We start from the raw sequence: 14,997 nt of genomic DNA, 5'->3' as shown, positions 1-14,997 counted from the left end.
AACCTCCTCTGCTAACCACCCTGTCAAGTGCCCTAAAATTCTTTATGTAAGGTATTAGCCCATTTGTCCAAACTGACGTTCTTCATGCTTGAGCCTCAACATTGAGTATCATCAGGCTATTTGGCCTTGTTAATGCTCACTTCTGCTGCTGTTGATGTCAAACACCATCAGCATAATGCAATTTCCACCAGGAATATTGCTGAATTAGAATCCCGTCTATTTACTTTCACATCATCCTTCTCGGGCATGAGTCCAATTCTAATTCCTCCCAGTGGCAACCTAGCTAAGATCAGCTCGAGATGGATCTTCTGGTCCTCAGTAATGTTTATCCATTGAGGGATCTCTGCTGTTAATGACCTGAAGATGGGTTTTGAACACATATTGCATGTACATACATCCAGAAATCATTTAAATCTCTTACACTCACCTGACAGAGCAAGAAGGACTGCCGTTAATGCCTCATCCAAAAGGTGAAGCACTGCCTCAGTACTACGCAGGAGTGAGTGAGGCTGAGGGGTGAGGTCATGAGGAATAATCCACTGATGGGGGTTGTGACAGCTTGGAAGAAAACACAGGATGGTGGCTCTCATTGGACCCATTTCCTGATGATAAGACTCGATCAGGCACTGACAACGAGGCACCCTCTGCCAAAGCCTCCATCCTCACCCCACAATCCAAGGAGCCCACAAGTAAACTTTACAGCATTTGCCTTTCAACTGACTTGCCTGACGCTGGTTGAATATCAGGTGCTGTGCAGCAGCAGTGGGATAAGGCCCTCAAGTGGACATTAATTGGCCAGTTAATGGCCTTAGTTTACAATTGAGCAACAAGGCGGCCAAGAGCGTTCCCGTCCCAGACTTAATTGGGACAGATGAAAGAAGGTGTGCGATCCCCAGCATATTTTTTCCAGCTCAATTAAATGTCCTCCCACCTCCAAATTCACCACAGTTCGGGAATTCAATTCCACTCTATCTCCCTCCTTACTCTATTGAAACCTTTGTGGATATGAGAACCTCACATCGACTGCGTCCAATGAGTCTTCCTTTCACACAATAAATCAATAAAAGCAGCTGATAACTGTCAATTAGAAAAATATAGGGCAGCACGGTGGTGTAGTGGTTAGCACTGCTGCCTCACGGCGCCGAGGTCTCAGGTTCAATCACGGCCCCGGGTCACTGTCCGTGTGGAGTTTGCACATCTTCCCCGTGTTTCCATGGGTTTCGCCCCCACATCCCAAAGATGTGCAGGCTAGGTGGATTGGCCATGCTAAATTCCCTCTTAATTGGAAAAAACTAGAAAATATTAAACACATAATACCTTAGTGCCTGGCCCTTTAACTGTGAGATGATCACCCCATGTTTTAATTTGCAATAAACAAATGGATAACATGTCTACATTCTTTCCAAAATTATTAAGTTGTTCAGCAATCAATTATCAAGCTGACAGCAAAATTATTTCAGCCATTTAAATGTTGTGGTTTCAGTCTTTGAAACATTGGTTGTGAAAACTGTGAGTCATTACTTGAAGAGATCGAAGCATATAAAAAGCAATCAACGGATAAAGGCTCAGTGAGAGAGAGAGATAGAGGCAACATTCACAACTGATTACAATCAAACTTTCTCACTCAAACATGATGCGTTCAGTTCTCCTGGTTCTTGCTGCATTGCAGACTCTCCGATACTCATCTGGTATGTACTAAAGCAATTCTCACATGTTAAGATTTATTTTTTAATTCTTTATTAACAAATGTTGATTACACCATCTAGTGAGTGAGATAGTGGAGGTGGACAGGGAATATTCGACGATACCCACCGTGGAGGGATTGGCGAGGAGGAAAAAGTTGCAGGGGCAATTTGACAGGCTGACAACGGGGAGGGCGGTAGGGCAACTGCGTAGGGCAAGAGGGGTGCAATACGAGTATGGGGAGAAGGCGAGCCGCATGCTGGCGCACCAGCTGCATGGCAGGCTGCGTCCAGGGAAATATTAAAGATCCGGACTGGGGCTGGGGATGTGGTGTCAGAGCCAGGGAAGATAAATGAGGCATTTTAGAGAGTATTACCAGGGATTTTATGAGGTAGACGCAGGAGGGGGACATAGGGCGGTTTCTGGACAAGCTGGAATTTCCCCAGGTGGATGAAGCAAAGAAGCAGGCATTGGAGGAGCCCCTGGGGCTGAGGGAGGTGCTGGATAGTATCAGGGGTATGAAGTCGGGGAAGGCCCCTGGGCCGGATGGGTACCCAGCAGAAATTTATAAGGAATTTGTGGCGGACCTGGCACCACATCTGTTGGGGGCGTTCAATGAAGCACTGGAGAAGGGGGAGTTGCCGGAGACGATGAAACAGGCAGTAATCGCACTAATCCCCCAAAAAGGGAAAGATCCGGTGGAATATGGGTCGTACAAACCCATATCACTATCGAACATGGATGTGAAAGTATTGGCTAAGATGTTGGCGGGGAGGATGGAGGATTGTGTCCCGGGGGTGGTTGCAGAAGATCAAACAGGCTTCGTGAAGGGCAGGCAGATCGCAAATAATAGAAGACAGCTGTTGAATATGGTGATGAATCTGTTGAGAGCTCTGGTACCAGAGGTGGTGGTGGCCATGGACACGGAGAAAGCATTTGATCGGGTGGAGTGGCGGTACATTTTCAAAGTTTTGGGAAGGTTTGGGTTTGGGCCGAGATTTGTGGCATGGGTGCGGTTGCTGTAGGTGGCGCCAAGAGCGAGGGTGAGGCCGAACGATATGAGCTCACAAAACTTTGACTTACACAGGGGTACGAGGCAGGGGTGTCCTCTGTCGCCGCTGCTGTTTGCGCTGGCCATAGAGCCATTGGTGATGGCTCTCAGGGGGTCGGCAGAGTGGCAGGGGATAATGAGGGGACAGAGGGAGCATCGGGTGTCGCTCTATGCCAATGCCCTCTTGCTGTATGTTTCGAATCCATTGGAGAATATGGGAAGGATTATGGGCCTGTTGGGGAGGTTTGGAGGGTTCTCGGGATACAAGCTGAATGTAGGGAAAAGCGAGATATTCCCGGTGAATGAGCTGGCACAGCGGGCTAATTTAGGGGGGGTGCCATTTACGGTAGCGAGGGATAGGCTTAGGTACTTGGGGATTCAGGTAGCGAGGGAATGGACGGGGCTCCATAAGTGGAACTTAAAAAAGCTGGTGGAGGAGGCCAGGGAGGATCTTAAGAGGTGGGATACATTGCACTTAATGTTGACAGGGAGGGTCCAAGTGGTGAAAATGAATACTCTGCCGAGGTTCTTGTTTATCTTTCAGGCTCTCCCGATCTTTATACCAAAGGCCTTTTTTCGGAAAGTGGACACAATCAACTCTGACTTTGTATGGGCAGGGAAGGTGCGGAGGGTGGGGAGGACCCTGCTACAGGGGCAGAGGCAGCAGGGGGGTTGGCGTTTCCAAACTTGCTTCATTATTATTGGGCGACGAATGTGGACAAGGTGCGGCGGTGGTGGGAAGGAGAAGGGGTAGAGTGGGTTAGGATGATGGAGGAATCTTGTAAGGGGTCTAGTTTGAGGGCTATGGTGACGGCGGCATTGCCAATGGCTCCAAGTAGGTATTCAGGAAGCCCAGTGGTGCAGTCCATGGTGAAGATATGGAATCAGCTGAGGAGGCATTTTAGGGTGGAAGGGTTGTCGGTGCTAACGCCGCTGTGCGAGAACCATGGGTAGTGTATACAGGAGGTGGAGGGAAGTGGGGCTGGCCAAGGTGAGGAATTTGTATTTGGAGGAAGGGTTCGCCAGTCTGGAGGAGCTAAGGGAGAGGGTAAAGCTGCCGAGGGGTAGTGAGTTCAGGTATCTACAGGTTAGGGACTTTGCACGAAAGGTTTGGAAGGGGTTCCCTAGATTGCCGGGATACACCCTGCTGGAGCGACTGCTGCTTCCGGATGTGGAAGGGGAGGGAAGAATTGGAGATATATATAAGTGGCTGGGGGAACAGGGAGGCGAGCGGGTGGTGAAGATCAAGGAGAAATGGAAAGCAGAGTTGGGAATGGAGATCAATTTGGGAATATGGAGTGAGACACTGCAAAAGGAAAACGGGACCTCCTCTTGTGCAAGGATGAGCCTGATACAGTTTAAGGTGGCGCACAGGGTGCGTATGACTCGGGCGAGAATGAGTGGGTTCTTTCAGGGGATAGCAAATGAGTGTGAGAGGGGTGGGCGGGGGCCAGCGAATCACGCACACATGTTTTGGGGTTGTGAAAAATTGGGAAGATTCTGGGTGGGACTGTTCGCGGTCTTAGCCAGGATAGTGGAGGAGGGAGTGGACCCGGACCCTTTGGTGGTTATATTTGGGGTCTCAGAGAAGCCGGAGCTCATGGAGAGGAGGAAGGCCGATGTCTTGGCCTTCACCTCTCTGATTGCACGACGACAAATTTTGCTGGTGTGGCGGTCGGCATCGCCACCGGAGGTAGCGGCATAGTTGGGTGACCTGTATGACTTCCTGCAGTTAGAGAAGATAAAGTTGAGTTAAGGGGCTCAGCAGGGGAGTTTGAGAAAAGGTGGGGGGATGTTTGTGACCGTGTTTGAGGGGGGGGGGGGGGGGGGGGTGTGATTGGGGGGTGGAGAAAAAGGAGGAAAATCTGTACAAACTGTAAAGTTGATTGTTGGGAAGGATGTTTCCCGGGGTGTTTATTTGCTGTAACCTACTTTGATACAACTTTAAATAAAATGCGTTTAAAATTTTTTTAAAAACAAATTTTGATGACATCTTTCAGAGGGAACACAGGCTCTTCATTAAAAAGGACATAAGTATTGGTGCCACCACAACTTTCTCATCTTATTTTCTAGGGATACCAATGACTGATTTCACACCAATCGTTAATGATGCCCTGAGAGAATCTATTCTGCAGCTGAACAGAAACACAATCAGTGACTACCTGCTTGGGGCAACCAGTAATGAGTTGCTTTATGTAAGCAGTATTCAATCTTACACAATCTAATTTGTTCCATGTGCCTCTCAATTCTTTTTTACGTTGTTCAGTCGACTCCGTCTTCTCTTCTGTGCGTCTTTCGCCCTGTTTCTGTCACTGGATTTCTGCCTCTAACACTTTCTTTCCCATCATGTCCTGTTATTTCTCTCTTTCTCACTCTTTTTTCTGACTTTTCCCCTTAGGTTTTCTCTGTATCTCTTTATTATCCATCCGCCCTTTATCTCTCCCGTTGGGAAAAATATCTCATGTTTCCGCACTCTATCTCTCCCCACACATTTTACTCTCTGTCTCTATTTCTGTTTCTCCTGATCTTTGTTTCTTTGTCTCTGTCCTCCTGGTTTTGTTCTTTGGAATGCCTGTGGAGATAAATGGATTGTTAGTAGTCATGTGAATAGCTTTGGGTCAGTCATGACTCGGACGGTTCCACTTTTGTGTCCAGCTCAGAAGGTTGTGGGTTCAAATCCCAATCGAGACTTGAGCCACAAAAATGTAGGCTGTCACTCCAATGAGGGAGTGCTGCACTGTTGGAGGTGCTCTCTTTCAGGTGAGACAATGAACTGCAGTCCCATTTGCCCTCTCAAAGGGACATTAAAGATCCCATGAGTCTACTTTAGAGAAGACAGAGATGTACTACGCAGTGTACTGGTCCAGATACTTAACGCCCAATCAAAATTGCACAAGAACAGGTTACACCTGCATCTGGCTATTAGCACATTGCTGCTTCTGGGATCTTGCTGTGTAAAAATTGGCTGCCCCATTTCTTAAGTTACAATAATGACTACGCTTAAAAATCACTTAATTGGTTGAAAATTGATTTGAGGTATCCTGCCACTATGAAAGGTCAGTCTCCATGCCATTGAAGCTTATTGTCAGGCACTGCCACCTTGGCAGGGATCTTCAGGTGGTGCAGTTGGTATGGGCTCTGTAGAAGAGTCAGACGGACTTGGAACATTAACTCTGTCTCTCTCACTCCACAGATGCTGCCGGTCCTGCTGAGCATTTGCCTCATTTTCTGTTTTTGTTTCTGCTGGTTCTTGCCTGTTTCCGGCAGGAGGCCACATTTAAAATGCAATTCAGGTCTCATGACATAGCTGGGACCTCAATTGTAATTTTTAGTAGGAATGGACAGAGGAATAACACTCTTCCTGTTGCTTAACACGTGGGGCAGCAGAATGACACAATGGTTAGCACTGCTGCCTCACGGCGCCAAGGTCCCAGGTTCAATCCCGGCTCTGGGTCACTGTCCATGTGGAGTTTGCACATTCTCCCCGTGTCTGCGTGGATTTCACCCCCACAACACAAAAGATGTGCAGGGTAGGTGGATTGGCCACGCTAAATTGCCTCTTAATTGGAAAAAATGAATTGGGTACTCTAACTTTATTTTTTTTTAAGGTTGCTTAACACATGATCCCTAAACTGGAGGTTTCTCATTCAAAATGACACAAACCTTTTCTCATTGTTATAATTTTAGACCATCTCCTAGTCCAATAAGAATTATCCAAACTTCTACCAGTCTGATCCCTCTCTGGGAACTCGCCTCGAGATCCCAAAGAAACTGACCAATGTCACTGGATCAGTGATCCAGAGGGCCAAGCTAATGCTCTGGGGACATAGGTTCAAATCCTACTAGGGCAGCTGGTGGAATTTAAAGTTGATGAATAAAATCTGGAATATAAAGTTAGTCTCAGTGAGGGCGCAGTGAAACTATCATCGATGGATGTAAAAACCCATCTGGTTCGCTAATGTCCTTTGGGAAGGAAAGTAGCACAGTGGTTCGCACAGTTGCTTCACAGCTCCAGGGTCCCAGGTTCAATTCCTGGCTTGGGTTACTGTCTGTGTGGAGTCTCCACGTTCTCCCCGTGTGTGCGTGTGTTTCCGCCGGGTGCTCCGGTTTCCTCCCACAAGTCCCGAAAGACATGCTGTCAGGTGAATTGGACATTCTGAATTCTCCCTCAGTGAACCCAAACAGGCGTCGGAGTGTGGTGACTAGGGGATTTTCACAGCAACTTCATTGCAATGTTAATGTAAGCCTACTTGTGACAATAATGATTATTATTATTAAATCTGCCGTCCTTACCCTGTCTGGCCTACATGTGACTCCAACTAATAAGCCCAAGGAAATATCACAATCAGGACAATTTAGCAATGGGTCAGGGGAAGATATGATTAGTTTTAAATTCCTTATAAATATCTTTGTGTTTCTTCAAACATTTCTGAAATAATCACGGGGTCTTTGTGCCATTGCAGCATTTTGAATGTCAACTGCTGCAGCCTCCCTGTCACATGGATTTTGTAATCAGTTTTTGAAGTGATAATGATTACAAACTCCAGGTTTGTGTGTTGGCATTTGTAAGATGAGCCCCTGCTCTCTGTTATAAAAATATGAACTAATTTTATAAAAGGCAACAAACTTTGCAGTGAAGATCAGAACTGTCCAGCTCCACTCGTCCAGGCTTACAGAGTGAATGGGGTGTGGATTTACTCCTAGATCACTAAACGTTTGTAAGATCTGGATTACAACCATTTGATTGACAGTACATGCGATGTGAGAGCCATGGTCTTGGTTAAGGGTGGCACGTACTAAGCATCAAGTCATGTTCACCCACCACCCTTGTTCCACTGGCCTACATTGGCTCCCAGTTAAGCAGTGCCTCGATGTTAAAATTTTCATCCTTGTTTCCAAATCCTTCCATGTGCTCTCGTCCCTCCCTATCTCTCTAATCTCCTCCAACCTCACAAACTTCCAGAATCTCTGTTTTGTTCTATTACTGGCCTCATGCTCAATTGCGCCGCCATTTGGCCACTGTACCTTTAGCTATCAATTAAAATCGGAAATTATCCACAAAACCTCGCTTACCTCTCCCCCCTATTTTAAAGTGTCCTCTTTAAACAAACCTTTGGGACTCTGAACAAATATCACCTCATGTAGCCTAGTCTCAAATTTTGTTTATATATTTTTTTATTCTTTCATGGGATGCGGGCATCGCAGACAAGGCCAACATTTGTGCCATCCCTAATTCCCCTCGGGCTGAGTGGCATTTTAAGAGTGAACCACATTGTTGTGGATTTGGAGTCACATATAGGCCAGGCCCAGAAAGGACAGCAGATTTCCTTCCCTAAAGGACACTAGTGAACCAGATGGGCTGTTACGACAATCAGCAATGGTTTCAGGGTCATCATTAGTCTTTTAATTCCAGATTTTTAATTGATTTCAAGTTTCACCATCTGCCGTGGCAGGATACAAACCCAGGTCCCCAGAGCATTACCCTGGGTGTCTGGATTACCAGTCCAGTGACAATACCACTATGCCACATCCTCCCCTGTGAAGCACCTTTTATTCCTGTGAAGCACCTTGTACTTTGATAAAGGTGCTTCATAAATGCAAGTTGTTGTGAAAAACTGATAGCCCTGATTCCTGGAGCCCAAGCTCACCACTAACTTAATCAACAAAGGAGCCTTGCAAAATTAACCCTTCATGTGCTATATGCAGAAGATATGTATTTAACCTGCAGAATAAATGTTCCTGGGTTGACAGTGAGTTAGTGACCAGCGAGTGTCAGGATTTCCTTTGTATGATAATCAAGCTGGTGATTGATCCTTGAAGAATCCTGTCGATAAATTCTGTATTTTATTTCCCAGATAACTCCGATAGGACCAGACGAGATAGAGGTGGATTTAAGATTTACTGCAAGGGAAACCGTGTGTCCCAAAACTGGTGGATTTGATAGTGTAAACTGTGAGCTCAACAATGACCCCTTAGCTGTGAGTACTCATGGAAATCTTTTCAAAATTGTGCATGTTATGTAAAGCCAGGCAAAGTGGGGAGAGGGCACAGGTTCAACACGTCTCGATGTCGTAACAATTATTGGGGATGCTTTTTAATTTGCAACACTTCATAGCAAATTCCGTGAGTTGGGAATTCAGAGCCAATAAGGTTTAGAATCTGTTGAATTTGTTTTTATCCTCAGAGGTGGAGTGTATAACAAGTGACTAATTTGTTATTGGCCATTTTATGCCATCAGTCAAAGCAGTGACTTTAAATTGATGGGAAATGCTCTGAATAATGTACAATCGTGCTGAAATATTTTTGAGAGGCTTGGCTACAATCTAAATTTACTTTCCCAGGATGTAGGCCGGCATTTGTTGCCCACCCCTAATTGCCCTTGAGAAGGTGGTGATAAGCTGCCTTCTTAAAGCGCTGCGGTCCATGTGTTGTACAATATAATTTCGTTTTTAACATCTACGAAATAGGGAGGGGTCAGGGAGGAGAGAGGGTGAGAGGAAGAGAGGGGGAGAGATGGCCTAACCTTCAAACTCCATGATGAAGATAAGACCAAGGGGAGAATATTTAATAAGATCATGGTTAATCTGAATCTTAACTTCTATATTCACTTTTGATCCACATTCTGTGATGCCCTTACTTGATAAAAATCCATCACTCTCAGTTCTGGAGCCCTCACACCCAGTTTTCTGGGGTGGACAGGTTCTAGATTTCCACCATCCTAACAGTAATGATTGATTTTTTTTTTTAAATGTTCACATAGAAAGTACCCCAGTTCTGAACATTTCCAAGACAATGCACATTTATATCATTTCTGTGAGCCAGGAATAACTTTGCGTAAGTCTTTTTGTTGATTCCAATAATAATTCACGGTCACTTCAAGGGGTTTTATAGAAAGCGCACTTTTTAAATGGTGAGAAATTATTAAATGATGGTTCTGAGGCATCCAAATGTGCGTGTGTCAAGCGCTGAGGCAGTTAGCATGTTAGTACAGGAAACAATTAGGAGGGTAAATGGAATGCTGACCTTTGTTGCAAGGATAGCGAAGTACAAGAATAAAAGTCTTGCTACAATTATGCAGGGTTTTGGTGAGACCACTCCTGGAGCAATGTGCGTCCATATCTTCCATATCTAAGGAAGGATACACTTGCCTTAAGGGGGTGCAATGAAGGCACACAAGACTGATTTCTGGATTGAGAGAACTTTCCTATGATGGAAAGGGCCCTGTCCTCTCTGGAGTTTAGAAGAATTTGATTGAGAAATACAAGATTCTGAAGAGGCATGACCGGGTGGGATACTGAGAGGCAGGGTCCCCTGACTGGGGAATCCAGAACAATGTAGTCTCAAAGTAAGGGGCTGGTCATTTAGAAGTGAGCTGAGGAGAAATTTCTCCACTCAGAGAATTGTGAATCTTTGGAATTCTCTACCCTGGGAGATTGTGGATGTTCAAGTTGTTGGCTACATGCAAGACAGAGGTTGATAGATTATTTTTGACTCATTGCCTCTCGGTCTTTTGGCTAAGATCAAACAACAGATGAAGCCCAAGATGAGGTGCAATGCCATTTCTTGTCAGTTTGTATGTCTCTCTTGTGGAGACCATGAATTGGCTTCAATTTGAATTTAAATTGTCTTTTTGAGCAAGCAATGAGATGGAGTAAGGGTTTGCCCTGTCCATTATATGCATTAGCTTTGTAACTTTAAGGATGGGATCAAAAATAATTCAAAAAATAGATTATTTTTGACTCTGAGAGGAAATTGAGGGAGACAAGGAGCGGCTGGGAAAGTGGTGTTGAGGTAGAAGCATCAACCTTGATCATATTGAGTGACAAAGGATGCTCAGGCACCCAATGATCTACTCCTGCAATGGTCTACTCCTGCTCCTGCTTTTCATTCTTAAATTCTTAAACTGCTAATTCACCTCCAATTGATTCTTATTTTGTTTCTCTAGAAAATGGCCACATGCCGCAGCAGTGTTAGCTATTCCTTAGGTGCGGTTGTTGATGTTTACCTCCAGTGTATGGACAGCAGAGATAGAATTATGGACAGCAGCAGTGAATCAGCCTCCTCCGAAAGCAGTGAAGAGGTAATCTTTTCTTTTAAGCTACAGGTTTATTCTGAATACCAGTAAACACCATTGGTATTTATTCTAGACAATATGAAATTTGGGCCACAACAACAGCTTTTTCTGATTGGCATTTCCTAACAATTTAATCCCAGGCTTGCCCAATTGGCCAATACTTGAGTAGGCCCCAAGCTTCAACTCAATAAAAATTTCTGCTAAACCTTAAATTCCAAATGTTTACAGTCATTTCAATTTAATTAGTTAAATAGCCAACTAGAACTTTTAAATATATAAAAGTGATTCGTTGTCGAAGCTTTTCACTATGCACTCATCAGGACAAATGCAAGAATGCCAAATTTCAAAGGGAGCAACAATTTATACTGCATAAGAAAAGGGTGCTGATTGGTTGGCAAGTTTGTTTTGATTGGTTGAGGCTTTGCCATGAAGAATTCACCAGGCGACCACTGGCTCACCCATTCCCTTGTTTAATTTTTAAAAACCGCAGTTCCTGGACATATTCCTTTTTCCTGTCAATGAATATATGTAGCTTCTAGCATGTGCAAATGAGTCTGACCGGTAATATTAAATTGTTTGTTAGTGTAATTCTTTGCACACCGGGGATTGTTCAGTAAGTGTTTTCCAATCATGGAATCATATCTAATGTTGAACATTATGTTCTGAGTTTTGCAGACTGGGTAAGAGCAATTAGTATTCAACCGACGAACAGCTGAAGGAACATGGGGCAGGATGTTCTGTTAGCCAACGGCGAAATCGGGAAAAGCGATTGGCCGGAGAATAACTTCTGACACTAAAACCAAAATTGCGGCAGGCACCGATTTGACACCAAATCGCGATTCTCCGTCACCTCAAAAACGGTGTCAATGCGTTTCTCTCCCCATGTACAGTAGACACCATTTGCATATCATTAGCGGGCCTGGCCCGGTACTCTCCAGGACCTCCGCGATTCTCCGCGTCCGATGGGATGAGTTCCCGACAGCGTAGTTCACTTGTGCCTTTAAAAATCGTGAAACCGGCGTGGCTGCTGCTGAGGGATGGAGAAGGGGTACGGAAGGTGTCCAACATTGCCATAGTTTGCTGACAGTTGTGCCGCTGCCCGAGGGGCTTCTGCCAGGGCTGGGGGGGGGGGAGTAGTGGGGGATGGCCAGGAGGTGGGCTGTAGGGTTGAGGTGGACGGGCACGGAACACCATTGCTGCAGCCGGCAAGGCAGCCATGCATATGCGCACACCGCTAACAACCCACTTTGAACCTGGTGCCATGGGTCGTATAGGTGTCCCTCCAGGCCACAGATGACCTACCAGCTGAATGGGCGCCCTCCAGCACAACCAGTGCCATCTTTTTGGCTTGGATAAGTGTGTGTGGGGCGTGTAATGTGTATGTGCTGCTACAGCTTGTCAGCCTCCTGACAATCACGGACCCGGCGAATCCCACACCATTTTTCACGAGAAACGATCATGTTGCTTGCAGCACCGGAGTTAACCCCTTAATAGTAGCAGAATCGGTGCAGGTGTGGCGCCAATGGTTCTGTCGTGAAAGTCCACAGATTCTCTGTTGGGGTAAGTCTCAGAAACAGAGAATCCCGCCAATGCTGGTTGACACAATCCACCAGTCTTTGAGAATAATGCCCCCATATGCGACATCACACCAGCACTGTGATTCATATACCACATTACTAATCTGTGTGATAAGGCAGAACTGATAGTACTGTTAGTGTTATAAATGTCCGAACAGGAGAATTACAAACCAAAGTTTGACAACGTGCCAAATAAGGAGTTAGTGGGACAAATGCGGTTCCCAATGGTGGGGTGCTTCAAATCTGGGATGTTCAAGAGGACACAATAAATAGGATAGCTGGAGTTAGTAATTCAGTACTGGTTACCCGGATAGCTATGAGGCTGTGGTGCACTCAGAATTCACAATCATCTTCATTCCCCAGGTTCAAAACCTGATGTCAATTTCAATTTCAATTCTGTGATGAAGCGTTTTTCTTTATCAACATGTTTTCTGCAGCTTTCAGTGAGATTATTTATATTAACATTAACAATCTTCTATTGCAGATGAGGTTTCAAGGAAGACGACCACAATTCCAGGATGAGCATTATTCATCAGTAAGTCTTAAAAACTATTTCAAATAATACATTCAGCACATGGATGTTGTGTAGCCGTGATAATTCTAAAGTTGATTTTCCGCTAGGATTTCCAAAAGTTGAGGAACAAAATGCCTGTCTTCTCTAAGGCTCAAGGAGCAACAGGGAATATAGTGGAGTCACTCAGTGGGACCCAATGTAAGATGAGTGGTAGACACATGGCAGTACCAGACAGATTGACATAGGAAACCCCCTCGCCCGCTGTTACTAAATGGGTGGTTTCACTTTGCTCTCTTGTGCTGTGGTCCCTAATCTACAGTTCATTGACTATAGTAGAAGTGAATACGGGACGAGTCGTCTAACAGGAGTCGATACAATAATGTTTGTTTTGTGATAACGAGGGAAGTGAATTTCTACCATTCACCTGGAAATCCACGTCAGCTGATGGCTGAGACCCCTCCAGAGAAAATATCGGCGATGCTCATGTTGCATGAAAGAATGAAAAAAGGAAAGGTGCATGTTTTCCAGCCATTTGGTTCTCTCTTGCGCTTGTGTTGGTCACTGAGTGGTCCCTCTTACACCCTAATGTTACTTCACAGCGCCAGGGACCCGGGTTCGATTCCCGGATTGGGTCACTGTCTGTGCGGAGTCTGCACGTTCTCTCCGTATCTGCGTGGGTTTCCTCCGGGTGCTCCGGTTTCCTCCCACAAGTCCCGAAAGACATGCTTGTTGGGTGAATTGGACGTTCTGAATTCTCCCTCAGTGTACCTGAACAGGTGCCGGAGTGTGCCGACTAGGGGATTTTCACAGTAACTTCATTGCAATGTTAATGTAAGCCTACATGCAACACTAATGAAGATTATTTCTAATCTGTGGCCTCTCGGATGAACGGCTGCCCCCAATGAGGCCCTAGTGACCTGGACCCAGCTCATTCCATATAAAGACCATAAGAAATAGGAACAGGAGTAGGCCATTCAGCCCTTCGAGTCTGCTCCACCATTTAGTAAGATCATGGCTGATCTAGCACTCACTAAGTCCACTTTCCTGCCTTGAGTCTCACCACAAACGCAAGAGAGAACTAAGTGACTGGGAAAGAGGTGCCTCTCTTACTTTCATTCTTTCGTGGAAGGTGGGCATCACTGATATTTTCTCTGGAGTGGCCTCAGCCATCAACAGGAAACCCTATAAATGATGACAGGATCAGTGTCGGATGTCACTCCGTCACCTGTCATCCCACTATCTGTTGCGTTGTCCCTTAAAATGACACAGTTAGTAAACGGTAAGAGTTTGGAAGTTATATTCAGGTAATTTGGACATTCTGAATTCTCCCTCAGTGTACCCGAACAGGCGCCGAAATATGGCGACACAGGGGCTTTTCACAGTAACTTCATTGCAGTATTGATGTAAGCCTACTTATGACAATGAAGATTATTATTCTTGTTCTCTTTTTTCCATGCTAGGTGGACTGGAATTCCCGAAATAACAGGAAGTTTTCTCAGAACCAGGTGAATGATTTTAATTCAAGGAGGCCCAATGCCCAGGGCAGGAATTTGAGCCAAAGATTATCCTCCAGGAACAAGCCACGCCGTAAACAGAATATGAATTCTGTGGTGGAGTAAACAGTATTCAGAGTTGGCGGAGCATAAGGCCGGTCGGACACGACTGTTTTAAATAGAAGCTTGCAAAGTAGAGTATTCTTTCTGTCCCTTTAATTCTGTGATTTGTAACGATAACCTTTTCCTAGTTGTACAAAGAGTTGAAAGCCTGGCAATAAAGCAAGTTGATCAGTAAGCAGATTGTCCTGTCTCAGGTCTGTGATTGGTCTAAAAATGACTCCAACCTTTTCAAAAGAATTTCTGCATGATAAGTTCCATTATTTAACATTCTGGAAGGTTCCTCACAGAAGGCAGTCACATGAAGAGAGTTTTGCCAATTTTATTTGAAGTTTGTGGTCTGATTTTCCAGTTAATGCACACTTAGTCTGTGTGATCTCCTAAACTGGTTTTCACCACCTCAGAGGCTTCAAGAGGAACTTTTCAGATATTTTTTCATTTAAAAAAATTTGAACCCTTGTTTTCAAATCCCTCCATGTCCTTGC

At 45.1% G+C, this 14,997-nt stretch overlaps 1 protein-coding gene across 1 annotated transcript; it reads left to right on the top strand.

Moving 5' to 3' along the window:
• The first annotated feature begins 1,533 nt into the window (after nucleotides 1-1,533).
• Nucleotides 1,534-14,690, top strand: LOC140394056 (secreted phosphoprotein 24-like). The gene is made up of 6 exons (XM_072480862.1): nucleotides 1,534-1,688; nucleotides 4,808-4,929; nucleotides 8,590-8,712; nucleotides 10,680-10,814; nucleotides 12,870-12,920; nucleotides 14,360-14,690. Exons 1-6 carry the CDS (start codon nucleotides 1,631-1,633, stop codon nucleotides 14,516-14,518), a joined length of 648 nt encoding a protein of 215 aa, XP_072336963.1. The 5' UTR covers nucleotides 1,534-1,630; the 3' UTR covers nucleotides 14,519-14,690.
• The last annotated feature ends 307 nt before the right edge of the window (nucleotides 14,691-14,997 follow it).

The sequence above is a fragment of the Scyliorhinus torazame genome, chromosome 2, assembly GCF_047496885.1.
Source record: "Scyliorhinus torazame isolate Kashiwa2021f chromosome 2, sScyTor2.1, whole genome shotgun sequence".
NCBI classification, from domain to species: Eukaryota; Metazoa; Chordata; class Chondrichthyes; order Carcharhiniformes; family Scyliorhinidae; genus Scyliorhinus; species Scyliorhinus torazame.
Note: the sequence above shows the minus strand (reverse complement) of the source record. Positions and strands in the feature narration are given on the sequence as shown.

Coding starts and splice junctions, on each gene's coding strand:
- LOC140394056 (XM_072480862.1), top strand. CDS start 1,631: ATGATGCGTTCAGTTCTCCTGGTTCTTGCTGCATTGCAGACTCTCCGA. Junction 1,689..4,807: donor GACTCTCCGATACTCATCTG/GTATGTACTAAA, acceptor CTTATTTTCTAG/GGATACCAATGACTGATTTC. Junction 4,930..8,589: donor CCAGTAATGAGTTGCTTTAT/GTAAGCAGTATT, acceptor TTTATTTCCCAG/ATAACTCCGATAGGACCAGA.